Source organism: Balaenoptera ricei, chromosome 11, assembly GCF_028023285.1.
Source record: "Balaenoptera ricei isolate mBalRic1 chromosome 11, mBalRic1.hap2, whole genome shotgun sequence".
Lineage (NCBI taxonomy): Eukaryota > Metazoa > Chordata > Mammalia > Artiodactyla > Balaenopteridae > Balaenoptera > Balaenoptera ricei.
Genome location: NC_082649.1, coordinates 28,977,970 through 29,004,888, shown reverse-complemented (window position 1 = coordinate 29,004,888; position 26,919 = coordinate 28,977,970). Strand labels below are relative to the sequence as shown.

General features: G+C 41.0%; 1 protein-coding gene across 1 annotated transcript; it reads left to right on the top strand.

Annotated features, from left to right (window-relative positions):
- OPN5 (opsin 5) lies at positions 1–26,462 on the top strand. The gene is made up of 6 exons (XM_059937437.1): positions 1–130; positions 3,949–4,068; positions 7,393–7,563; positions 10,871–11,205; positions 22,441–22,682; positions 26,399–26,462. Exons 1-6 carry the CDS (start codon positions 1–3, stop codon positions 26,460–26,462), a joined length of 1,062 nt encoding a protein of 353 aa, XP_059793420.1.
- The last annotated feature ends 457 nt before the right edge of the window (positions 26,463–26,919 follow it).

The window sequence follows — 26,919 nt, the reverse complement described above, 5'->3', positions numbered from 1 at the left end:
ATGGCTTTGAACCACACGGCTCCGGCCCTGGATGAGCGCCTGCCGTACTACCTTCGGGAGGGGGATCCCTTTGCTTCCAAACTTTCCTGGGAAGCGGATTTAGTGGCTGGCTTTTACTTAACAATCATTGGTAAGTTTCCTTGCCTTTTCAGTGCAAAGGCTGCATCTAGAAAATTCATGGGCTGCTACGTTAATTTTGCACAAAGATTCCAACACTTAAGTGGCTATTTTGAGACGGAGAGCGGGAGGAAGCAGGAAGAAGGGGTGGCACCACAGAATTCATACATGTTTCATAGAAACGACTCTATTATCTTTATTGTTAGGGATAAATATTCCCTCGACAATCCAAAGAAGTTTTACAGCAAAATAATTTATCTTGAGACTATATTTCATTTTGGTTGCTTTGATAGTAGGCTTGTCTACCGAATGACAAAATTAATGATAATGAGCTCTTATTTAAATAGAATGCTTTTACTTTTTGAAACATACTTTTGATATAAGGATAAGAGTATAGTCTCAGAATGGACCTTAGAACTCATCTAGTTTAGCCTCTGCTTTTCACAATGGAGAGAACTCTGTCCCAATGCTGTAGTCAGGATGGATACACTGCGTTTACTTCACCTGAAGTCAAGTCCCACCGTGATAGCATCACTAAGTGATTTTGATGAGAGTTGAAAAAAATGTATGAATAATAAATGGAAGTCAGTTCAGGGTCAAAAGTTTTCGTGCCTGATTCACAACATGGGACATCTGCTTCCAGACTCTGGTATCCAATGTGGTGGCCACGTGTGGCTCCTGAGTCCTTGAACTGTGACTTTTCCAAATTGAGATGTGCTGTAGTATAAATAGACACCAGATACTGAAAACATAGGACCAGAAAAAATAATGTAAAATAGCTCATTAATAATTTTAAACTATCGACTACATGTCTAACCTATAACATTTTGGGCCTATTAGGTTAAATAAATATATTCTCAAAATTAATTTAGTAATTTTTTACTTTGTTTAATATGACGACCAGAAAAAATTTAAATACATATGTGGCTCACATTTCTGGTTTCCATTACATTTCTATTGGACAGCACTACTCTAGGTAATTGGATTCAACCACAATACTTTTCTTACATTTAAAATCGTTGTTTTAAATTTGGGTAACCAGTGTGCAGGTGGGTTATGTCTTTAGGTGTGTCTGCCTTTAATCTTTTCAGTTGTTGGGTCAAGCTTTCTCTCTCTCCTTCTCTCTTTCTCTCCCCCTCCTTCTCTCTCTCTCTTTCTCATCTACTTATTACTGGCTAAGACTTTCATTTAACCTCCTGAAATTAGCCAAACTCATTAGAAAAGTCTGGAGACCCCTCTATGGTCAGTGCTTGAGGCAAAAGGAATTGATGAAATTGAATCAGAAATTCCACTGCAAAGGGATTCCCTGGGTCCTTGGTTTGTTATTCGTTATTATGGTACTGATTTAAATTCTGTTTCTTATCAATGGACCTCCCTGTCCTTTCAAACACAAATATATATTGAGTGCCTATTTGCCACTGTTTAAGTTGCTGGGAATACAGAAGTGAACAAAATGGGCAAACTACTCTCTCCCCGCACAGGGACTACCTGGTAGTAAAATCCACATTGCATTTTTATTAAACATAAGTACTTTCAATGATCAGAAAAGACAGAAAAATAGACATCTTATAAATTGAATTTGTCGCAATCAATTGCAAGGAATGAATTACAAAGTAGCATCTGTAACCTGACAGATTTCTCCAGATGACACAAAATAAGGAGGACGATTAAGGGGTGGAAGGAAAATCTACAATCATAGTCAAATGGGAGTGCTGAAGAGGCACCAGATAAAGGGGTCCGAAAAGAGTCCCGGAACAAAGGGAGCCTCAGATCACTCAGGGAGTCGGGGGTGGAGCCAAACGTATGTTCCAGAGCAGTCGTTCATTCAGGAGGAGGCCAGGGTCAGCTGGTGGAGGCTGGACTCATCCTCGACCCAGTCTTGGGCTTGGTGCTGTGTCTGGTTCCCTCCCTCCTGGGGATGTGCCCAGATTCCTTTTAAGGAACCAGAGTGGAATGACATTCTTGGTGAGCTTTGTTAAATACTAGAAGTCTTAGGGAAAACTGGAAGGTGAAAAGATAATCTGAGTTTGAAATAGAGGAGAAATAAACTAGAGACCCATTTCCATCCTCTACTCTGTACTAGAAATACGTAGTTCATTAACGGTCTATATACGAGATTTAAATTTTTTGTATTCATAGAAAGAGTCAGGATTTTGGTCATCAAAAAATGTCCCCCTCACTTTAGCTTTTACCTTCTTAATCTTCTTTTCCTTTAACTCTCATTAAAAATAAGTTTGCATTCTCCTGATACTCCCCTACGGGAGATTGCCTGTGGGAATAATCAACATGCAGCTCGCAGAGAGTTGACTATTTTTTGATAAGCTTTGGGCACTGGGTGAAGCCTTATGAATCATTAGTAAAGATAATTTGAGAAAGGAAAAACAAGAAAATCAATATTCTCAAAAGAGAAGTAAAAAGACAAAGGATGTTTAAATGAGCTTTGTGTATCAAATGCATATGCATAATTACTGTTTTTTTCATCTTTTTGGATACGAAGTAGAAGGCATGTGTTTATAATTTTTCTAGCCATGTTTTCACATTTTAGTTTCCCAGTGTGCCTTGTTAGCTGGTTTCCTTTAATGCGACATGGGTTTCATTTTAGTTGCTTTAGAATCTCCACCACCTCTTCTATTTTTTTCCTCCTCTGTCTTAAGAAAGCTAAAGAGGTTTTAATAGACCACGAGGCAGCACTGACTCCTGGGATTCAGAAATTCCTAAGAGCACAATGCAGTTAGTGCCCGGTGGTTTCATACCATCAGCTGAAACACACATTTTTTCCCCCTTGCCCCCCCAAATGAATTGTGGTGGAGAAGTAGAAGTTAAGATAGAAAAATCTGGGTTTCTCCTGTTAATACTCTCCTTATTCCTTACTACTAAAGGCAGCTGTACCAGATTCTCATTTATACACAGCTACACTATGAAGCAAGAATTCCTGAAGAAATCTACTCTACATGTTAAGCTATGGAAGTAGGTGTATTCTTTTCTTAACTAAAGTCAGTAGGGATTGGGTCTTTTTGGATTTAAACTGGGTTTGTAAGAACTTTTGAACAGTATCATTGTAATGTCAAAGCCAGTCATTAATAAAAGGATATAAAAAAGTGGGAACACATTTATATCATTGTTGGTAGGTTGGTGGGTTGACGGCCACTTTCTCTCCCTTTGGTGGGAGTGGGAGAGTCCATGTTATCAATTGTCACCCACTTCCCCTTCATACCGAGTCCAGTAGCAGTGGCAGATATCCAGCGTCCATGTCCTCAGGATGCAAAAAAGTCCAGGATGTGTCTCCAGGAGATGACCTTGTCCTTGCAGGGGGTCACGCCAGCCTAATCTGGCCTCTGCTTCTCCTGAATGCTGGTCCCCCCTCAGGAGTCCACAAGAAGAGTGAAAGCGCCTCATTTGGTTTGGGTCACTTCGTCTTCAGAATTTAGCGATAGCCAAGGGGTTAACCCTTCTCATCAGAGGGGAGGAGTTCTATAAAGCCAATACTCTAAAAATGGCTGAGGAGATGCTCCATCCTGGGGATTAGTCCAAGAACTGACCATGGGGATTCCCACACCCTACTGAGCTTCACTGGGAAATTAGTGGTTCTTTTTCTGGGTAAGTGCCGTTTGACAATCCCTGACTCCTATCCCTTTGGAGGTAAACCATCCCTCGCCTGTCACTCACAACTCATGCTTTTTATTTCATCTTCTTAACTTAGATTTTTATTTAGAATCCTGTCGCTACCCTCTAAATCTATGGTGTCCATTTTTTGAAATTGAGAAGTGTTTCATATCTGAGTGAACTCTAAATCCTAGTTTTAACGATGGAAATTTATATTTTTCCTTGTAGGGATTCTGTCCACATTTGGAAATGGGTATGTCCTTTATATGTCTTCTAGACGAAAAAAGAAGCTGAAACCTGCGGAAATAATGACTATCAATTTAGCAATCTGTGATCTGGGGATTTCAGGTAACGCAGCCATGCCATTTCTTCTTTGGGGGTTTGAATGCCCCGTTACAAAGTCCTCACTGGCTCACAGATCACCCTACCCCCAGCTTCTTTTGCTCCTCCTTTCACAAATCATCTTTACAGTGTTTGTGGTAAGTCAGCAGAGAGTTGTTTGGCTAAAGAGATCATCCATTTAACATAGATGGAGTCCATTCCATGTGCTGGGCATGTTAGATGCTGAGGATACAATTTGAAATGATATGTGAGACTTTGGATACCTCACAGTATAGTGGGCTAAATGATTCAGAAAACAGAAACTTACAGACAGGATTTAGATCACTGTTTTGAGCTCTGTTACATCCCTCACTCCCTTAGGGAAATCTGTTAAAGTAAACATCAAGGGGGTAAGGTCTTAAGGGTAAATGATGGGTCAGAAAGGTGAGCCAAGGAAGGGGGAAGGGTTGCCCTTGTAATGACATATTTAAGTGTGGCTTAGGGACTGACTGCAAGTATAGGAAGCTTCTAGTTCAGTGGTTCTTGACCTTGGCTGCACAAAAAAGTCACTTGGGGAACTTAAAAACAAAAACAAAAACAACTCACGGCTGGGTTTCATACCCAGAAATTTTGCTTTTATTTAGTTGAGAATGTTACCTGAGCATCAGGTTATTTAAAATTAGAATTTCCAGGTAAATTTATTGTGCAGCCAAAATTTTGAACCACTGGTTTATTTCTTGCTTCTTTGGCCTCTCTGGTAACCAGCAAGGAGGAATTGGAATACAATTTCTCTTTAACTGTAATTCATTTTTACAAATATGAACAATTTTGGGTCAGTCACTTCCCTTTACATTCATCTATAAAATTCCAGGGTTGCCTAGATACACTCAAATATGTCTCTGGATCCCCACTTTCTGCTACATGGTGTATGGTTTTAAGTTACTAGAATTAGGGAAATTGAGTTTGAATAGCACACATCAACTCGTCTTTCCACTGGAAATCTTTTAGCAGGGTCTCATCCAAAGTATCCCTTCTAAAATGTTTCCCGGTATTTGTTTCTCTCTTCATAAGTGGATTTTTCTGCCACTGCCAATCTCTGAAAACAAGGCTTGGTGATGTGTCTACTTACTGAGTCACTGTTTATTACACAGCAATGGATGTGCTGCCCTCTCACTGAGTTTGGATGATCTTGGTTATTTGGGAAGACTTTACTCAGTATGGACAGACTGAAATATCATGACCTCTTTTGGGAAATACACATGCACATTAAGAGGAAAGTGACATATCCGGCCCCTTTCTGTGAAAATAGTCGAGATACGCCTCAGAGAATTTGCGAGGCTGCAAAGTGACTGCCATTTTCGTTTTGACCACACGATGGCGGTGTCGCAACATGAATGATGGCTCTCCGGTCAGCTCACCATGCTGCCCCCTAGTGGTTCTCTCACTGGTACTGAACGTAAAATGCTTGAATGAAACCTGCCATTTCAGTCACGTCCTTCGCTTATAGCCGACTGATGCTTAAGGCTGAATTAGACTAGGCTTGAATAAAAATGTCCATAATTGGTCAGATACATTGAAAATGTTTTCAACCAAGCAAGTCTGCTGTAGAATTGCATAAACCACCTCATTACTCTATATATATCTTTAGAGTAATTCACCAGAAAACATTTTCTGCCATGGGTTAGTTTTCTCTGATCAACTCAGATCATTTTTTGCAACCTCTGGTTATCTCTTAAATACATTTTTTCCTTCCAGTAAACCTTAAAAATTTTTATGTCTTTTTAATTTTTTTCTTGTTTCACTATATTCCATTATAAGCACCTTGAAGAAACACATCCTAGAGACCAGATGTATTTCATCTATACAACTAATATTTATTGTATAAATATCAATGGCTCTCAATCATGTATATGTATTAGAATCACCTGGGGAGCTAAAAACAATATATTGTAATGGCCCAGCCAGATAAATGAAGTCAGATAAATTAAATCCAGATAAATTAAATCAGATTATCTGGGGGTTGGAGCTCTGGACACTGGTATTTAAAATTAAGCAAAGCAAAGCAAAACAAAACAAAACTCCTCCAGTGATTTTAATGTGCAGCTGGGTTTAGAACCATTCTACCTAGTGGAGGAGGGAGAGACCTTTCCAAGAGGTTCATCAAAACCATTTGGCATCCCGAAGGTTCTAGATGCCATCCCATAGGTTCATCAAAAGCTCCACTCCAGAAAGAAGCCTAAAATACCTTTTGCTGATGGATCCCAGGCACAACAGACATAAATTTCGCTCCATCGGAGTCACATTCAATTGTCTTTTTTGCTGTCTTATAGCACCCACCCAGCAGACACTCAATTCAAGCTCTGAGTTTGCTGTCTCCCCTGCCTAGAATATTTTCCCTCTAGATGTTTGCTCGAGTTCTCAACCACTGATTTAGCATCTACCTAAACATCACGTGCGCAGAGAGGTCTTCCCTGATCTCCTGACATAAAACAACCATTTCTGTCTGTTTCCTTCCTCTGCTTCATTTTTCTTCCCAGAACTCATCATGACCCATCATTCCATCATATTGTATCTTATATTACAAATTATTTGTTTCTTTTGCCCCCTCTATCTATTAAAAATGAATCTGTTAATCTTAATCTCCACTTTGTCCTCTGGCACCTTGTTGCATAATGGGCACTGAATAGTTCATTTGTTAAACAAAAAAGTAATTCTTTTACACTGGGTTTCCTCACTGACAGTGGGGTGTAGACCCAATAGGACTGGGAAGTTCTGATATGAGGGTGCCCAGTCTAGCCAGGTGGAGTATGAGACCAGCTGTGTAGACCACTAGAGGCGATGTGTGTCTAACTTAGAAAAGCACCCAATAAATATGTGTTAATTGACTGAACTAACAGTGTACCAGGTACGGGGCACACCTGAGAGGGGTGGGGCAGGCTGGCACCTGCAGGCTGCCAATGTCAGTTACTTGGTTCTTCTAATGCATTAAGGTTGGGGAACCCTCTTTTGATAGATGGATCAGATACAGATTTTGGAAAGCTTCCTCAGCCATTTCCTTCAAAGAGGGGGAAGATTGAACGCACAGCTGGATAAGGCAGGTGCAGGGCATGAATTAAAGTAGAAGATTACTTTCTAGAAAGTAAAAAACAAACAAAACGAACTGATGAAGCCTGAAGGAATAAATAGTTTAAATCCCAGAAATCTGGGTCTGGCTGTAAACAAACTGGACCTAACATTTCCGAAAATAGCTCTCTGTTGTCTGCATGGGATAAAACTCAACAGCGAGTTGAGGTAGGCGAGGTAAATTTTAACTGAAGGGAACTTCCCTTGACAAGTTGCTTGGCACTCTAGTTGTAGGCAAACCGTTCACCATCATCTCTTGCTTCTGTCACCGCTGGGTGTTTGGCTGGATTGGCTGCCGCTGGTACGGATGGGCTGGATTTTTCTTTGGCTGTGGAAGTCTTATCACTATGACTGCTGTCAGCCTGGACCGATACTTGAAAATCTGCTATTTATCGTATGGTAAGTAGGAAGGTTTCTATTCCCTGATAGTCAAATCTAGGTGGATTGTCAAAGCGGTACATGTTTTACCCAGAGGTAATAAGGATTATGAATAACCTCAGAGACCAGGAGTATTTCTACTTATAGCGTATCTTGTTCTAACCTATGTTTAAAGATTTGAACCTGTGTCAATGTAGGTTTCTTTAAATACTACTTTTATAGGAATGTCTGGTGTTTGGCTATGATGCTTTTAAAAGTATCATTTTTCTGTATAAAGTGTGTAAGCTTTTACCGTGTTATGCCATACAAGCAAAAGAATGCATTTTATACATTGAAAGGATGTTGGGTCCAAGATGTTTAGCTGGTTCCCCAAGTAGTAAATATAATTATATGGAAAGATGTTTCCGGTTCTCCTTTAGCACTCAGGATCCCCATGACTGCAGAGAAGAGGAATTCTCCTCCAGGTTAGAGAGCCGTGCCTGCAGGAAAGGACACACATACAGAAATACCGCCCAACATTCTTTTTGTGGTCTTGGTAGGTAGAAGGATGAGTAGCTAAGAGAACTGGTCAGGGGTGAGCCAGCAATAAACAAATTTTCAGAGGCTAAAGATTTTTCTTTAATGATAGGACGATTCTACATGTGAAAAATAAACTTTTCGTACTTTGGCTTCTTGGGGCTCTGGAAATCTATTGAACCCAAAAGAGAAGGATTTGGGCCCTTTAAATTTGATACTGAGAACCAGGTGCAACCAGGGAATAATATTGGTTCCCACCGGCTACTTTGTTTGTTAATCTCAATCAGCTTGATTGTTGTGACCATGGGGACAGACTACGGCCTGGAGCCTGAAATGGGAAGGATCAAGTTGATGTGACACTCTCAATGGGGAGGAATTTCTCTTTATGTTTTAAAAGTTTACGGTACTAAATTAAAAAAAAAACACGCAGGGGGTCAGGGCAGGGGTAGGGTAATGGCCCAATGTCTGCACCATCCAGGCTCACCTTTAAAAAAAATTAGCATCTCTTTTTCTAAACAGCTTAAAACTTGCAATAGAAATAGCTTGAATCAAAAATTCCAATAAAATACAAAAAATACAATTATAAGTATTCTGGATGATTTCAGAGTCAATATTTTTCTATAAACTTATTTTTGGTCATATCAAAATAGATTTTAAATATAGATTTTACAGACAAAAAAGCAAAAAGTTCAATTTCCTGGGAATATTTGAGGAATACTAAACCTCGATGTCTCTGCTTTTTAAATATTCTCTTGACTTTAGGCTTTGGGTCAATTAAAGAGATGACGCTGTCCATCCCCAGAATCATTGCAGGGCATAATTCCTATGGAAACTATGTATTTTTTCCAGCTTCTTCTAAGGTTGATTCTCGATAGTCTAGTTTCATCATTTGATTTGTCGCACAATTAAACACTCCACACAGTGTCTTGGAATGCTGGAATTAGAAGGTCGCTTGGGGACATGTAGACCTTTCTCCCATGTAATGTGATAAACTGTTTTAAGGCATCCCTGACAGACAGCCACTTGGCCTCTTCTTGAATAGTTCCAGTGACCAGTGACGGGGAGCTTACTACTGCACAAGGCAGCCCATTCTCTGATTGGTCTGCTCTCATTGTTACAATGTTATTCCTTATATTAAGACAAAACTGCCTCCCAGTAACCTCCACCCATTGGTCCTAGTTCTGACTGCTGGAGCATCACAGAACCAATCTACTAATCTACTCCCTCCTGTACTTGACAGCCTTTCACCATAACCGAATGTAAGTATAAAACACCTCACTAAGTAACCCTAACCATAAATGCTTCTACGTATGCCTATGCACATTCCTATAAATATATATAATTATTTGTGCCAGTGTTTTCTCCATTATAATGGATAACTGAGAGCTGACAGGTATTGTGGCTACGTATTTGTTACCCCTATCTGGTGGGTCCGTGAAATTTGCATTTTATGGTACCGTGTATTTGAAAAAATAGAGACAAAGGAAACAATCTGTTATAGTTCTTGTTAGCGCCAAATAAGACAAACACAGGAGTAAATATTTGTGTTAGTGTAGTTCTTCGTAGTTTGCAAAGGAGGCCTGGCATTGTTCATTTCACCCGTATCAAAATCTGTAAGCAGTATATCTTTGTTTTCTCCATTTTACTGATAAGAACACTGACGTCTGGAAAGGTTACATGAAGAGGGTCAAATACTAGAAATGAGAAGGATTAGGCCCTTCTGATTTCCCAGACCTCACGTGACACTAAACAGAGGCAGGCCTTGAGTCTGTGCTGAAGAAATCGTTTGGCTTTTATTAAGCATGTTTTGATATTTCTTCTCTGCTACCAAAAAGCAAGGCAGTTAGGGGTTATATCTCTGGCCCTTTGGGTTTCAGGCAATAACCGGTATGGAGGTAATTTCCCCTGCAGGCTGAAGCCCTAGGTCAGGCTGACCTGTCTTAGGTGGTTGTATTGAACTTTTGCAAATGATCACTAGCGCTTTACAGCTTTCCTTAAATGACTGCACTGTTTCTGCCTCTTGGAATTCTCTTTCGGCGAATGGAAACTAGTGCTGAAACACAGAACTCATTTTTTTTGTTGTTGTTTTACTGGAAATATTTTCACAGAATTTCTTTTGCAGAACATGTTATGATCTACCTAGATTCCCCACTTCTCCATCTATGGCTGTGTGAATGTGACTGTCGTATTAATAACATTGGAAGATTCAAAATCTGCTCTCACCCAGTGGGGTCACCCCATAACGTCACCCCACACAGTCATGACCGTGGCATCAACACCCACTCCACGAGTGCTTAGGTGAGAGGCACATGAGCTTATAGGAGGAAGCGTATTTTAAAGATACAGGCAGTGTCTTATCATTTCTCCCGCAAAGGACTCTACCTTAGATAAACCCTTAACACATGCTTTTTTGGGCTCCATCTTTATATTCTACCAGTTGGCCTCTTGTCCTAGATAGGATCTCAAAGGTCATTCCGGATGTTCTCCCAAGATCCTCCACTGTCTTCAGCATCCTCTCATCTTTTTTACTGCCACCTCTCCCCAGCTTTTGTCACTTCCCCCTCCCAAGGCTCCCAGATGCCTAGAGAAAACCTTCCCTGTGAAATCACTTCCAGTTTTATTCTCTTGGAAAAAGCACCCAAGCTCTGGAACTCTCTTCCCTCCACCCTACTCTCCCTCCGGCTTTGGTTACTGACCACTTCTCCCAGAATCCAATGGATTAACTCTTTGGATGTGGAATTTGACCTATCGAAGGGAGGTATCTGGGTGGAGGGTAGATTACATCCTGGTAATGCTCTTCTTCCACCTCCAGGGGTTTGGCTGAAAAGAAAGCACGCCTACATCTGCCTGGCCGTCATCTGGGCCTATGCTTCCTTCTGGACCACCATGCCCTTGGTAGGTCTGGGGGACTACGCACCTGAGCCCTTCGGAACCTCGTGCACTCTGGACTGGTGGCTGGCCCAGGCCTCAGTAGGGGGCCAGATTTTCATCCTGAACATCCTCTTCTTCTGCCTCTTGCTCCCAACGGCTGTGATCGTGTTCTCCTATGTGAAGATCATTGCTAAGGTTAAGTCCTCCTCCAAAGAAGTAGCTCATTTTGACAGTCGGATCCATAGCAGCCATGTGCTGGAAATGAAACTGACCAAGGTAACTGCAGTCATAATTTACCAACATGTTTTCTAATCGATTAAAACTTCGTAGGGCAAAGAGGATAGAGAATGTTGGAGACTGGGAGAACTTCGAATGTCCACTGTTTATGTCCCCACAATCTTTGTTATTATTTATTTAAACCTTTGTAGTATCTCTTCCCTCTGTCTCTATCTCACTCTCATTTACACACACACACACACACACACACACACACATGTCTAAATATCCACCAAATGTATACAATGGATCTACTGGGGGCTTTTTCTTTCTATTGAATAGGATATTGTTGCTTCTTAAAATTATGTCACTAATAAGAATAATAACTTTTATGATTCATAGAATGGCTCACAGTATTTACTGTCCTGTATGGACTTTGATGGGCACGATTAGGGACATTCCTTATTAACAGAGTAAGAGCTTACCGTGTCTGCTTTCCTATGGGAAACCCATCTTCACACAAGAGCAATTTCTGCAGCATTGAGTCGCTTGGCAAATGCTAGTCTCAGAGTTGGCAGCTCTTCAGATATTGTGGTGTAAGGAAAAGAGCAGACAGTTCGAAAACGGATGAGAGTTTGGATTCTATCACCGACACTTGCCAGGTTTGTGACCCAGAGATAGATACTTAACTTCTTTGAATCTCTACTTCCTCACTTGTGTAACAGGAATAGTAACATCTATCTCTCTGGGGTGTGGTGGGGATTCAATGAGATAAACATGTTATCCTGTCATCGGCTGCATGGATGATGTTAAAGAAATCATAATTCCTCATGTGTCTTCTAACTTTTAGGATTTCTGGTAAGGGCTAAGGCAGTGGTCTTTACACTTCCATCACGTTTCACCCTTATATTGAGGAAATATTTTTCAGCACATACTCTCAATAGGAATGACATGTCTTACCATCAAACTGTGTTTTAAATATTAGCACACCCTAGTTTCCATCTTATATTTGAAAGAAAAAAATAAATGTAGACTGAAGTTCTAATCATTCTTCTGGTGTCCCAATCCACCATGTTGACTGATATCCACCTTCAAGTGTCCTCACAGCCTACCCTGGAGACCACTGGCCTTAGGGACCAGGAGTAATACAGTTCCCTCCAGACCACAGGCGGCTACCTACTAAGTCAGGACTTTTGTCCTAGTAATAGTTTTCTCTCCAAATTTCAGAGTTTTAGATGTTGTGCAAGGACCTCTTGGTTGCACAGTGAGAGCTAGAGGTTCTGGATGGTACCAGTTGACCTTTACTCCCTAAACTCCACATTTGAGTAGAAGAAAGTTTGAGTGAAGTTTTCATCACTCTAAATCTATACTGATCACCTAAAAATAGAGCCGTTCTACCTGGACAAATATGCAGCATCAGGAATCATGATCTACTTCTAGCTTATGATTGGCTGTTAGGTAGGAAAAATATTTCCATAAATTCAGGATCATGAATTAAGTTCTTCATTTCTAGCTCTTCCTTTAGCTCCTGTCTGTGCTGTAAAAAACAAACTAATGCCAATAAATTAATCCAAGTTAAATGTGGATTCCATCTCATCCAAATCCTATTCGGTACCAAGTACTGTTCTAGGAACTAGGTGAATGCAACCGAGCTAAAAGTGTTTGTGTTCAGTAGTTCGTGGAAGTATTCCCAGGGAACCACGTGATGTCTGTCACATGGGTATGTTATCTCAGTTGCAGTCCTGTAGTGTGGCATGCCATGAAGCTGCCGAGATGTCGTATGATGTCCTCTCCTCTTCCCATCCCCCAAGGTTACTGGCCTTGAGACGCTTGGCTGGTCTTAAGCAGTGAGTCTGGGTCCTCCTACCCATGAGGCCCTTCTCCCGTTTCTCTGAGGCAATCACTCATCATTCTCTCTCCTGTTAGTTGAATTCCTCAACTCAGCCCACTCACAGCCAGCTTTTACCAATACCCTAGCATCTGGTTCTTCGTGTATTCTTGAGGGTGGCCAGCTCGTTAGTCACAGTTTCTAAAGCTCATTATACATACACGGGGAAGCTCAGCATATACCATTTAATTTGGTGTGCAGTTTTTTTGTTTTGTTTTTAATTTTTATTAAAAAATTTTATTTTATATTGGGGTATAGTTGATTAACAACGTTGTGTTAGTTTCAGGTATAGAGCAAAGTGATTCAGTGATACATATAAATGTATCTATTCTTTTTCAAATTCTTTTCCCATTTAGATTATAGAGTTTTGAGCAGAGTCCCCTGTGCTATATAGTAAGTCCTTGTTGGTTGGCTGTTTTAATTATAGTAGTGTGTATACGTCAATCCCAAACTTGATGTGTTATCATTCTCCTTGCCCTGCACTGTGTAGACCAAATAGTCAGGCTCACCCAGACCAGATTAACCAAAGCGATGTTAAAGGAAAAGTGTAGGCATATATGTGTATGATTTTACTTTATATATGTCTTCTAACATGTATTCTCATTATATTATATATGATATCTATATTATATGTTACATCTTAACTTCATTTGTATATATAAAACCTATATTAAAGTAACCTCAACATACAATGCTTCCGATTATTCACATTTGTGCAGAATATTTAAGTCAAAATTCAACCTACGTTGAGAAATAAACAGAACTTTCTATTGTGGCACTTTCTGTTCTAAATTTAAACTATTTTCAATTACTAGTTAATTTTGATTTTTTTTGTACTGAGTAAAAATAAGTAGAAAAACCTTCACGGGTCCTTTTCATAGTCTTAGAAGCCTTGTCCTCCATTCAACTACCTCTCAGGATTGGCACTTTGCTTGTTCATTTGATGCTTCTTATCTTCAGAATGTCCTGGTCTAAAAGCTTATTAAAGGCTACCTCATTGGATTATGGGACCAAATAATTCATTTCTTTGTGTACTCTAATTATTTCTAGGTAGGTTATTATCTGGGCCTGCATTTTGCCAGTCTGACCTCGTCAACTTAAAAATTGATGTTCCAGCTATAAACCTTTCTCCACATTGTAATTTCCTTCTAATTAATTAAAAAATGGTTTTGCTAGACTTTTATAGCAGGCTGAAATTTCACAGACTACAGAAATTGCAGAGGTGTGCAAAAGCAAAAAAACCCTACAGAAACCAAAAAAGAAAAGGAAAGAAAAAACCCTTTCTCTTTGTATTCCTATGACTCAGTATAATCTCATTTTTATGCCGGCGTTTGACCTTGTAAAACAAGCAACATTACACAATCAGGGTAAATTCAGTTGAATTGGGTTTTCCTCCTCTTCCTAGGCTCTGTGTAAGTTCAGGGAGGTCTTTATAACTCCATGGGACCAGTGGGTGGGGGCATCTGGTTTGGTTGTTGTCATTTCTTGACCCTGGTATTACTGAGATAGTTAAGGTTTCCTCTGGTCTCAGGCATCCATTGTCATGGGTCACTTTGCATCTTTCTTGTTTCAGCTGTAAGGCCTCTTTAGGCTCACTGGAAATTCCAGGTACTTCCCCATCCTTTTTTGGCAACCCATTGGGTGGATGTCAAGACCTTGGCTGGCACCCTGGGAAGTGAGGCACTAGCTGTCTGCTTGTGCAAATGCATTGAGAGTCTATTGCTCCCCCAACCCCTTCCCTGGCCCCCTGTGCTTGGTTCAGTGGAGTATTTTCAGGACAGCTTCTCAAGGTCAGTTACCAGCTCCTCTGATGTCCTCCCTCGCCTTTGGGCTGTAGGCCCTTGACGCACTGTGGGCCCTTGTATCCACGTACATCCCTTTAACTTGTCCACACTGTACACTTAATGTCTCTAGTCTTGCACATCTCTGGCTGCAAATACTCAAAAATCATTTTTGTCACACTCGAAACCCTCTATTTCAACTATTTCCTCTCGTGTAAGTTTCGAATTTCTATTTTGAAACTCAGAAGCTGAGAAACGAATATTTTACTTCTTCGGCATTTCTGCTTGTGAAAACCTTCATACCAATGCAGTGGACACTCTTGCTGCTGCTATGATGAGGGGGAAGGTGGAGTAACAGGAAGGAAATACCAGAAGTTTCCATTAATTTTTCCGTATATTACTATGCTGTGCATATTGGTACTTCATATTTATTCATTCAGCACACATAGCTCACCTATAATGTCCCAGGCCTATAGTTAGTATCCAGATCCTGTGGACACCTGGGTTTCTCTTAACTTCTCTTATTTCTACCAGGAAACCTTCCCAATCCCTCCTGCTTTATTGAAGTCCCTCTGCTATGGGCCACCAGAGCACTTGGCATATCCACTTTTCTGAATGACACATCTTTGTGGCTCTTTTTTGCAAGATAGTAGCTGCATGAGGGCAAGTGCTGTTTGCTCTAGCTCCCCAGGGCCCGACACCTGCTAGATGCTTCTTTAATCAGGATTGCTGGGATGACACAAAACTGAATATGCTATGTTAACCCAATCACCTTGATCAGTGTTAACTGGTCCCTTGACCCCCAGCTTGAGGGCCTCTGTCCCTTTAATACCTGCAGAGGCATTTTGTTTTGCTTTGTTCTTTCACGTTGATTGTGAAGTCTTTTTAAAACTCGTAAAACGTAAACCTCTGCTTCCTTCAAAAGACTCCCCTCCAGCATTGTTCATTGAATGTTATTTATCATTGGGGGTCCAGATTCAGAGAACCCCCATGTGGCCTCTGAGGGCAGTTAGTGGGAAAGCAGAACTGTATTCCTTTTTTTTGAACCAATTTATTAATTGCTTTCCTCTGGTTCTTCTTACTTGTTCTTAGCTTCAATGTTACTTTGCAGAGAAGCATTCTCCAAATTGAATTCAAGTCCTCCTATTAAAATGTTTCATTGCCGCTTTTACATTGGCCTTGTAGAACTTGTCACAATGTTTAGTTAATTTACAATTACCTACTTACTTCCGTGATTATTTGTTCCATGTCTGTCTTTACCACTAGTCAATAAGGCCCACAGGGGTGACAACCATATCTTTCTGTTCACTTTGTGTCCCCAGAACCCAATACAATGCCTCAAACATATACAGATGTATTTGTTGAAGGAAAGAATTTCAAACTAGGGGTCAGTGCCAGTTTTGCCACTTGCCCACTGAGAAATCTCACAAAGCTGACATTTGTTATCTGTTTTGGCTGACAGCAGCTGAAACCCTTTCCGGGTCTGAAATTTCCATGTTGAGAAATTGTCAACATTTTGCCTCTTGCTGGGGAGCAGCAGGGGAGAAACAATGTTTCTGTGCAAAGATGACCTCTTGATTTAAAAGATACACAAAGACAAGTTATTGATTTTCCAAGATTCCCTTGCGGCTAGAGTGCAGCTCTGACCCTAGGCTCCAGCTATGGTGGCCTGTCTCAGGAACTAGTGACACCTGGTGAAGGGCAGGGAGATTGCTCCCAAGGACACAGCTACAGCAGCAGGAGTTTGTGTATCAGAACCAGTTCAGGTCATAGTTTTGGGTATCACTTCTGTCTGCTTGGCCCCAATTCTCAGTTGAGCATTCCCAATGATGCTCTGTCCTAACCAGTGCATTCCTTTTCTGTCTCACTCAGCTAAAGTCCATTTCTGTTGCTTACAACTCAAAACACAGATGCATAGAGTGACATGACCTAATTTGCAGCCTCTCCTTCCAATCACAGCTTTCGCTTGTTTATGGAGTAGTGGTATTTTAAGATTTGAGAAAATTGCAACTGGGAAGTGCAGAATTCTTCTCTTTCTTCCACTCCTTTAAAAAATTTTTTTAAATTTATTTTTTGGCTGCGTTGGGTCTTCGTTGCGGTGCGCAGGCTTCTCATTGTGGTGGCTTCTCTTGTTGTGGGGCATGGGCTCTAGGCGCGTGGGCTTCAGTAGTTGTGGCACTCGGGCTCAGTAGTTGCGGCATGCGGGCTCTAGAGCACAGGCTCAGTGGTTGTGGCACACGGGCTTAGTTGCTCCGCGGCATGTGGGATCTTCCCCGACCAGGGCTCAAACCCGTGTCATTGGCAGGCAGGTTCTTAACCACTGTGCCACCAGGGAGGTCCCTACTCCTTTTTTAAAAAAAAATAAATATTTCCTAGTCGGATCACAACCAGGGCACCGAAGCTCTCAGAAATTTTTTCATCAGTGTATGAAGATGGGTCTGAGACAGTTGGCCTTTGCTGTCATTCTGCTGGTAAAATAGAAGGAGGAAACTCAAACTAGACGTGTTTGGAGTTGTTTCATTACTTAATTCTTAATTCCTTAAACGTGGTGTGAAAGCGAAATATCGCTACCCCTGTTTCCATATAGATGAGGAAACAGAGGGCCGAGGAAGGCAGGTCATAGTTGTCCAGCTCGCCACCTTCCTCCTTGTCATTGGTAACATCACTCAATGACAGGCTGCCCACACGTGGAGGGTCGTAGTCTTACAGTTGGCATTTATCATTGCATTGCCATCTTTTATTACCATTTTCCCCTCTAGTTGGGAACACATCCGTATACTTGCTGGCTAGAGCCAAGAGAGAAAAACCAAATCTGATCCTGCCTGTGTTCCTGCCAACTGTACGCTCTCGGTAGGCAGGCGGGACCCACTCCTGCCCTGTCTCTCAATGCACAGATGTGGTGATCTCTCTCCTTGTGACCTTATCTCATCCCAGCCACTGAAATATCTTTGTTATCAGTAGTCCAGCTGGTTCTGGAGTGTGATTCAGCCTCGTCATTGGTGGGGAATTTATTCCATCTCTTTGGCTCTGATTTTAAGCCTTCACTTCCACATCCAGTCCTCTCCTCATCTATTTCATTATCCAAGGTAGCAGGCAGCTTCAAATGTTGGCTGAAGTCTTACTTATATCTGGGCAAAGGAGCCTGGTGGAAGGAACTGAAGGGGCAGATCTTAGAGAGTCAGAGATTCTGTCTCCCTTACAGTGGTCAGTGGAACTGAACCAAGATTGGATTCCAAACCTGAATATCTCCATGTCAGACTTCCCCACTATTCCACACTGCCTCTGGACACAGACGAGATAGGACTTCTCTTCTTGGAAAACTTCTCTGCTGTAATGGTTCAGATGTATTGGGCCCAGAGGCAGTGCCTTATAGAACTTCTTCATCCCTATTCTATTCTTGCTTTAATTGGTTAATTCACTGGAATTGATCCATTGTGGGCAGTATTGCTTACGTGATACTTGATGCCAGCTTAAACCGTGTAGCTGAAACGTACCAGTATTTCTTGGTCCTCTGCAGCAAGATATTTTAAAAATCAACAGGGTTGCAGATGTGTGATTCTTTTGTAGAAGCTAAACACGTATTCTGTGAATTTCCTCCCACAAAAACTGTCTAGTTTAAGAATTTGAAGTTTTACTCCTTTTCCAGTGAACCAAAAGGCAGTGATAAAGATGAAGCAATTAAAAAAATAAACAACTTAGAAGAAATTGATGAGTACAGGTGCCTGTATTAGAATTGGTTTAAAGATGTCTGGGAGAGAAATTTTGGAAAATAGAAATGAGGACACACTTAGAAATGTGGAAAGTGAAGGACAGAGTGATGGGAAGATTAAACGTGCTCCAACTTGAGTAGAAAGTTCTGGGAAAACTGAATGGCACGTGAAAGTTTTGCAAAGTTTTGTAGTCTCTCTTAAAAATAGCTCTGATATTTCAAAGTTTAATATTTTGTGGAGTTTATTTAACATGAGAAGCTCGTAGAAAATGACTGTGCCTCATATTAACTTTGTACTCACTTCAAAAACATAAGTAACATTATGCAGTACTTTGAGATCTGAGCTTTTATCCCTCTTTCTGCTTTAAACTTGATTTCTAGTCATTCAATTTGAAGTAATTAGCTTTATTCTAATCTCAGAACAACCCCTCGGATTCATTGGCTATGTATTTAAAAACCTTGGTATATTTTAATTCTCTTCTGTCCTTTTAAAAAGGATAACAAAATGCAAATGTTTTAAGTCCTTACTGTTCCCCATTATACACTCCCATAAAAAGAGAAAGTATGTAAAACGTAGAAAATATTATGGACTAAGTGCTAATCTATTTTTTTGTCAATGACTTTGGCAGCAACACAGAAAACAGCTTTTGAGATACTGTGAAATCATTTATGACTCACCAAAGGAGAAAGGATGGAGCTATGTTAAGTTCCCAGACATCTGCTAGAGCAAGCTTTATTTATATCGTTATTGTTTATCTGAGGATTTAGGGAAAAAAACGACCCTCACTGTGAGCTTTCAGGCATCCACTGCATTTACAAACAAAAGTCACACAGACCAAACCAAATGCTGTTTCTCCTGGGTAAGCTTCTGCAGAAAGGTGGAAAGGCAAGTAAGCAGGAGAGCTGCATGTGTGCATCAGGCCTCCTCTATAACTGCTGAGCACAGGTGAGAATTTTAGCTCAGGACCCTAACTCGGGATGTCAGGACATGCAGGAGATCTGGGCTCATTCGATTCACCTCTTTGGGATTTAGATTCTCTATTTGCAAAATGGAGCAAAATGGTTACGGTTGAGGTTTTTCTCTGCTACCGTTAATATTTAAAGATGATCCCTGAACTTTTTTTTGGGTAGAACTTTAGAATCTGAGACTTTCAGGTAGATTTCTCATGCTTCCTTCTTGACACAGCCCACACATATGGGGTTCCCAGGGCAAGCACACCCTACTGGCAGGCTGTTCCACAGATCAAGTAGACTGAGGGGTACGGACCATTTCCTGCGTACAATAGCTCTGCTCCCACAAAAGCATATTGAAATGCACATGCACACAAATGATTTTGTTATGGGAAAAACTCTTCCAATTGAATTTCAAAAACAATAAGGTATGTGCAAATATTGTTGCTTTAACTACTATTAATAAAATATTTGGTGTCTCATTCCTCATCCTTGATCCTCCACACCAGCTTGACCTTGCTGACCTTGATGCTGGGAGCTGTTATTTTACATTTTACTTCTTAAATTAGGGGATGGGGGCTGTGAAAGGAAGTGGCTCCTGGCTTCAGATAGCTCCAGCCTCTCATCCTCCCAGGCCTTTAGGTAACTCAAAGATAAAAGGAAGGCTGACTTTTCCTAAAACTGCCTTATAAAATCCCAAGGTGGCTCTGATTATGCTCGTTCTAGTCATGTGTCCATCCCTGCTCCTAGGGTTGTAGCCAGGGGCATGCAGTCCTCTGATCAGACTTGACTCTTGTCATTCCTGAGATGCCAACTCCATAAAAGAGTATACAGGGCAGAAGGGTTGCTGGCAATGCTTAGGCAGAAGGTATACTGGGAAGAGGAAAATAAATACAAACAAACAACACCAGATCTTCATCACACAGAGGGCAAATTTGAATACAGTTTCATTTTATCTTACTGAAAGAATAATCTAGTAGATAATGGTATGAAGGATGCTTAGAAGTTAGTTCACTCTCTCTCAACCAGGGCTTAAAATAGCTCGCATTTAAAATAAAACCGAAAGCTTGGACTTCCTTTGCAAATCTCAGTACTCTAATTAAGACCCCTCTTGTTTCTTGTTCAGACAGTCGCCTAAACAAACCTGCTCAGAATGGAAAGTCTAGGTGTGCCGGCATTGTGTCTGCTTTGTTCATTCTCTTATCCTCAACACAAACACGTAGGAGATGCTCAATCATGCTTGCTGGTTGAATGAATAAACAATGACTTTTCTGCCTCCGATTTTTCCCAGCTGCATTTTATTTTACAGGTTAATCTTCCTAAACGCGGCTCTCATATGTCTCCTGCTCAAAAACCTACTCGTGCTTTCAGGCATATGGAATTAAGGGCAAGCTCAGTAATATGTTATACAGAACCCTGAATATGTGGATGTTATCTTTCTTTCCAGGGTCATCTCCCTTGGTTGCTTTCTCATACATCAAAGTGAATTGTTTACTAGTTCCTATACAAACCTCACACGTACCTGTCTTTACCTTTGCTTGTGCTGGTCTCACTTGCCTTTATTTCCATTTGCCAGCGTGTAGGTTATACGCCACATTCCTCATGAGACTGTTCTTACTTTGCTCCATAGCATGTAATTTTGTCTTCCTCTGAGCTGGCACTTAAACCATATTCAGCTTTGTCACGTAGTTGTTTGTGCTCTAGAGGGATACAACCCAGGCACGAAGGTGTGCGGGTGTCTCCAGAGCACTTACACAGTGTCTCACGCAAAGCACTTGCTAAAAAAAAGATTTGTTGAATTCAAGTGGGATAATCTATAGGGTCAGACCACATTCTTTTTTAAAAAATAAATTTATTTATTTATTTATTTTTGGCTGCGTTGGGTCTTCGTTGCTGTACGCGGGCTTTCTCTAGTTGCGGCGAGTGGGGGCTACTCTTCGTTGCGGTGTGCGGGCTTCTCATTGCGGTGGCTTCTCTTGTTGCAGAGCACGGGCTCTAGGCGCGCGGGCTTCAGTAGTTGTGGCACGCGGGCTTCAGTAGCTGTGGCACGCAGGCTCAGTAGTTGTGGCACACGGGCTCAGTAGTTGTGGCGCACGGGTTTAGTTGCTCCGTGGCATGTGGGATCTTCCCGGACCAGGGCTCAAACCCGTGTCCCTTGCCTTGGCAGGTGGATTCTTAACCACTGTGCCACCAGGGAAGTCCCAGACTACATTCTTAAAGAGACTGAATGGCAGATGGTGAGAAACTAGTCAGGGTGCTTTAAACCCTATCTCTAACTATTCTTTGGTCTGAAAGTTAAGAGGCTTCTAAAGGTAAATATAATTTGGTGAGAGAGAAAAGCACTCTCTGGAAAAGTCTCATTTTATACAATTGTGTCACTTTGGTTCAAGCTCGATGACTCTCTTTTGCTTTGTAGCTAGTGAATTTCCACAATCTGAGCCTCAAACTTGAGAAAAACTTGAGCCAAAGGAAATTACATTTCATAGAAATCTCTGAAGAAGCTTCCTATTACAATTTCAAACAAAGGCAGAGTTTCTAAGTTTCCTGAGGCAAATGAGGGTGATTTAAAATTTCATCAAGGTGTACCTATTCTCCATCTAGTTTTTAAGTGAATGTGGGTTGAGAAGTCTGGAAATTTCAGGCTCACAGATGTCCTTTTAGCATGATTTTCCTGTTCCATGTAGGCACAATCTGACACCTTTTATAGGGTTAAACTTCGGGTCTTTGGGTACATTCAAATTCTGGAGTGGAGAATGGATAAGATGTGGTGAATGGGATAAGAATTGTCATAACTTCTTCTGGCTGAACATCTCAGAGATCCAGATGAAATGATTCCTACTGGCAAGATAAATGAAAAGATGATGCACAGACTTTCTTGGGTGTAAATAGGCTGCCTGCTCCTCCCCCCACACCCATCGCTTCCACCAAGTGCCTCGATTTTGTTCTCTGTCGCTTTCCCTTACCAGGTAGCGATGTTGATTTGTGCTGGCTTCCTGATCGCCTGGATTCCTTACGCAGTGGTCTCCGTGTGGTCGGCATTTGGAAGGCCAGACGCCATCCCCATACAACTCTCCGTGGTGCCCACCCTCCTGGCAAAATCAGCAGCAGTGTACAACCCCATCATTTACCAGGTCATCGATTACAAATTTGCCTGTTGCCAAACGGGTGGTTTGAAAGCCACCAAGAAGAAATCTTTGGAAGACTTCAGGTAAGATTTCTGAAGCTGCAAATGAATGATAACCCTCTTTGTTTCAAAATCCCACGGGGTTCAAGCCGCTGGGAATGCTGCTTTCTTAGGGTTAGAGCTCATCACTGAGGATTCGTGCTAGGAGGACTTTACGTTCTGTTCACCAGGATTCCTGAAATCAAGTAATCCGATATATAGGAGTTGGACAACAGGAGTAGAGGGTGGGAAAAGTGATTCTGCTTTTTATTGTAGAGCAGCCAAGATATGAAGCCATGCCCATTTGACCATCCACCCTGTATCACTCTTCCTTATGTGGAACCAAATCCACTTCACTCCAAGAGTTACTGTGCCACATGCCATTGATCCAAAATTAAGTTTTCAAAACAGAAACGATTCTCTTGTTTGGGACATTTCTACCATTAGCTAAGATATAGGATTTGGACAGGCAAAGGAAGGGGAGAAGGGGAGATGGCGTTTTTACTCGCTGCCAGTTTCTTTATTTTCACAGCAAGACCCATATTATTCCTTCTCTTTGTCAGATGAGGAAATGGAGGTTCAAGCAAGGTGAAGGTCTGTTGGGTTTCAAAACTCAAGCATGTTGACTCATAACTATATCTACTTGCTTTAAACTGATATTCATTCAAGTTCAAACACGTTCTAAAAGATCTGCATTTTTAATGTTAGCACTTATTACCATTTTATGCTATGACTACTGTGTTGTTTTTAATTATCCCATTTTCTGAAAAGATCCCTGTCATAGGATAATAAAAAATTAAAGAGAATAAAAAGATCTATATTTTTATACTCCCTTCCCCCACATTTTGTGATTTTGATGTCCTGTTTTACATCTTCTGCTACACAATGAACAAGTGAGTTTGGGGATCCAGCGCCATTTTTCCTAAAGACCCGAAAGGCTCAGGGTGAGTCAAGAGTGGAGGGTGATTGGTCGTCTTCTGTATCCACTCAGGGACAGTCTTCTTAGTAGAATGTGGAACAGGCACCAAATTCCTGGTCTGAGGTGAGGGGTATTGAAAGGCCCCTTAATTCTTACTCACTTGAGGTCTAGATATTTTTCAATGTTATTTTCCTTGAGTAAGTAGGGAACAGAGGAAAAGGTAGAACTAACTATGAGAAGATGTGGGTTTTTTTTTTTTTTTAAGCATCTTTATTGGAGTATAATTGCTCTACACTGGTGTGTTAGTTTCTGCTTTATAACAAAGTGAATCATCTATACATATATATATATCCCCATATCTCCTCCCTCTTGCGTCTCCCTCCCACCCTCCCTATCCCACCCCTCTAGGTGGTCACAAAGCACCGAGCTGATCTCCCTGTGCTATGTGCTGCTTCCCACTAGCTATCTATTTTACATTTGGTAGTATATATAAGTCCATGCCACTCCGAAGTGAGAGAAGATGTGGGTTTTGACCTTGTTCTTACACCGGTGCTCGGGCAAGTGACAAATCTTTTGACCTTGAGTTTCCTCAGCATGTCGGTACAGCAGCAAAAAAAAAAGATAAAACAGGCACAAAACGAAAGGTAGTGCTGTCACTGTTGCTGTGGTCCAGGGGAAGAAACACACAACTTGGAGGTAGGAGACCAGAGTTTAAGGTCGATTTTGCTGTTTACAGTAGCTCTATATCTTTGGGAAAATGAACCACTCAGAGCCTAGGATTGGGATGAGCTGAGGGCAAAGCCCATCTTCCAAGTTGTAATAATTACACAAAATGCCCAGGTGAAAAGGGCTAGGTGACAACTGTTAGTGTTCTTTTTTCTACATTGTGGGTGGTTATTACCATCTCTGTTGAATTGACTAGTTAAATTCAAATGCTAAAATGCATCTATTTTGGATGTAATAACACTTTGCCCTTATCAGCTATTAATACTCTATTATGAATGCAGGTAGGGAGAACACTTGTAATGGAACAGCTGCAGGAGAAAATAGTGAGGCACTTTTTCATCTGAAGGATGGGAATTTGACAGGAATGACTGAAGGCAAATTTCACTCACCTCATAATTTCGCTTCAGACTGACTCTGTGTTCTGTATACTTGCTCACAAGTGTGAGTAGCACATAAATATTCAACACTCCACAATAAAAAGAGAAAAAATAATTATGTGGAAGAAAATGACTTAGGGCCACAAAGCTTTGGAAAAATCAGCCAGGCAAGGGACAATTCGGTTCACCTGCTCCGATTAGCCATTTATATGAAGTAGAGCAATCGCTTTGCCGAAGGAAAGCAAGGGCTGCTTCCTTACTCCAGAGTTTCAGCTTTTGGTGGAAAAAGCAGGCGGTGGTGATGAAGCAGGGTGGAGGCCTTGGATTCTAGAGGTTGAAGCATCTTCGGGGAAGAAATGTTGAAAAGGTGTGATGAGTTGCAGATTCTAGAAGGATCTATTTTGGGGGAGAGCCAGAAGGCTGAGAAGTGGCCACCAGAGTTTTCTTTTTAGCTTTCCAAAGAAGACAGACAAACAAGAAGAACCGTGTTTATCTTTGTTGCTATCAAAAAGCTAAGAAAATAGGTAATGTGGAGGTCCATAGAGTGAGGTGTAGTCATAGGAAGCCAGTCCAGAGTGGTTAATGTCCTACCAGAACAATTCAATTGAATTAAACTGGATTCATTTTATCCTTGGTCTTTCATTTTCAGAGCTCTGAAATGTATTACTCATAATGGGAGACTCTCTTGGGAAATAGTTTGAATTCAAATAAAAAAGCTAATGTGTTGAATATGAGATTGTTGAGATAAATTTTGAGTAATTGTAATGGTTCATTAAAAGTTAACTCATTTTTCCCCCCTTGAATTGAGTCCCCTGAGATTTTGGTAGGAGCTGATGAACTGAAGGAAAAAAATGTGGCCAAGAGCCCTTTTTGAAGTTTTATTATTCACTACACTATATTATCCAGAAGTAGTCTCCGATATTTGGTAAACAGTGTTTCTGCACCCTGGCTGTGTATTAGACACACTCAGGGAAATTTGAAAAAATACCACTCTCTGGACCCCATCTGCAGAAATTTGGATTTAATTGGTCTGGATTAGGCCTGAGCATCAGTTGTTTGGTTGGTTATCTCTCCCAGATGATTCACATACACAACCATGGTTGAAAGCCAGTGAACCAGAGTCTGGGAAAGGAAGACATTGACATTGCAGCACGTGGAGTCACAGGCCTTTTACCCCACCTACCTAGAGACCAATGAGGCCACCCATCACCAGTGACAGGTGACCCAGACTTCAGATGCAAGGCCAATCTTAGGTGGAATAGAAATGTTCAAAAGAGCTGGTGGTGCATAGTGAAGGCCTGAGGCATTCCACATTCCTAGTATTTTAGTAAAGATAAAGAACAAAGAAGAACAAAGCCCCAGACTCTGGCATTGCTTGTAATCAAGCCTCCTCTGACCACATTAGTTGGGTGAGTCACAGGGCCCAACTGAGTGGTAGGTTGGTGTGCAGAGAATTTTGTCCTAGAGGACAGGAAACTCACTAGGGCACAGGAAATGTGCTCTAAACCAGTGGCTTGTTTTTGGAAAGCTCTGCCCAAGGAATTTCTTGACTTTGAATATTCTAAATTGAATTATTATTTTCCATCTCTTTCTAGTTCAAGTTTTGTGCATATAATCTTCATGGTACTCAAGTTTGACATGCTATACATATATATCTTTGTGTATGTACCTGTGTGTGTATGTACGTATATAGTGTATTATATATATATTAAATTGCATCTTTCTTCTCCTATATCCAGGCTGCACACCGTGACCACCGTCAGGAAGTCTTCTGCTGTGCTGGAAACCCATCAAGAGGTATGAAGTTGGACACGGCATTACTCATGGACACAATGATTCACTTATTTGCTTCTTCACTGCTGTAAATGTTTGATTGTGACTACACTTTTATCTTGATATTATATTTTTATATTTTGTACCCTCTCCCTCTTTTTCTTTAGGCCAAGATTTGCTAGGAAATTCCAGTGGCCAAATGGTAACTAGATGATAGGTTACTACTTCAAGGAATATTACTAGAATGAGCCTCCCTGGATTTTTTTTTTTAAATTCTATTTTAAAACCTATTGTCATGGTACATAGTGTGAAGTCTGAGGTACTAAGAAAAATGTTTAAAAGTTTTATTTATTAGGGCATATTTAATTTCATTACATCATCCTTATTATTATTTTTTTTTTTTAAGATTTATTTATTGATTGATTGACTGCTATGTTGGGTCTTCGTTTCTGTGCTAGGGCTTTCTCTAGTTGCGGCAAGCGGGGGC

Coding starts and splice junctions, on each gene's coding strand:
- OPN5 (XM_059937437.1), top strand. CDS start 1: ATGGCTTTGAACCACACGGCTCCGGCCCTGGATGAGCGCCTGCCGTAC. Junction 131..3,948: donor CTTTTACTTAACAATCATTG/GTAAGTTTCCTT, acceptor TTTTCCTTGTAG/GGATTCTGTCCACATTTGGA. Junction 7,564..10,870: donor AATCTGCTATTTATCGTATG/GTAAGTAGGAAG, acceptor TTCCACCTCCAG/GGGTTTGGCTGAAAAGAAAG.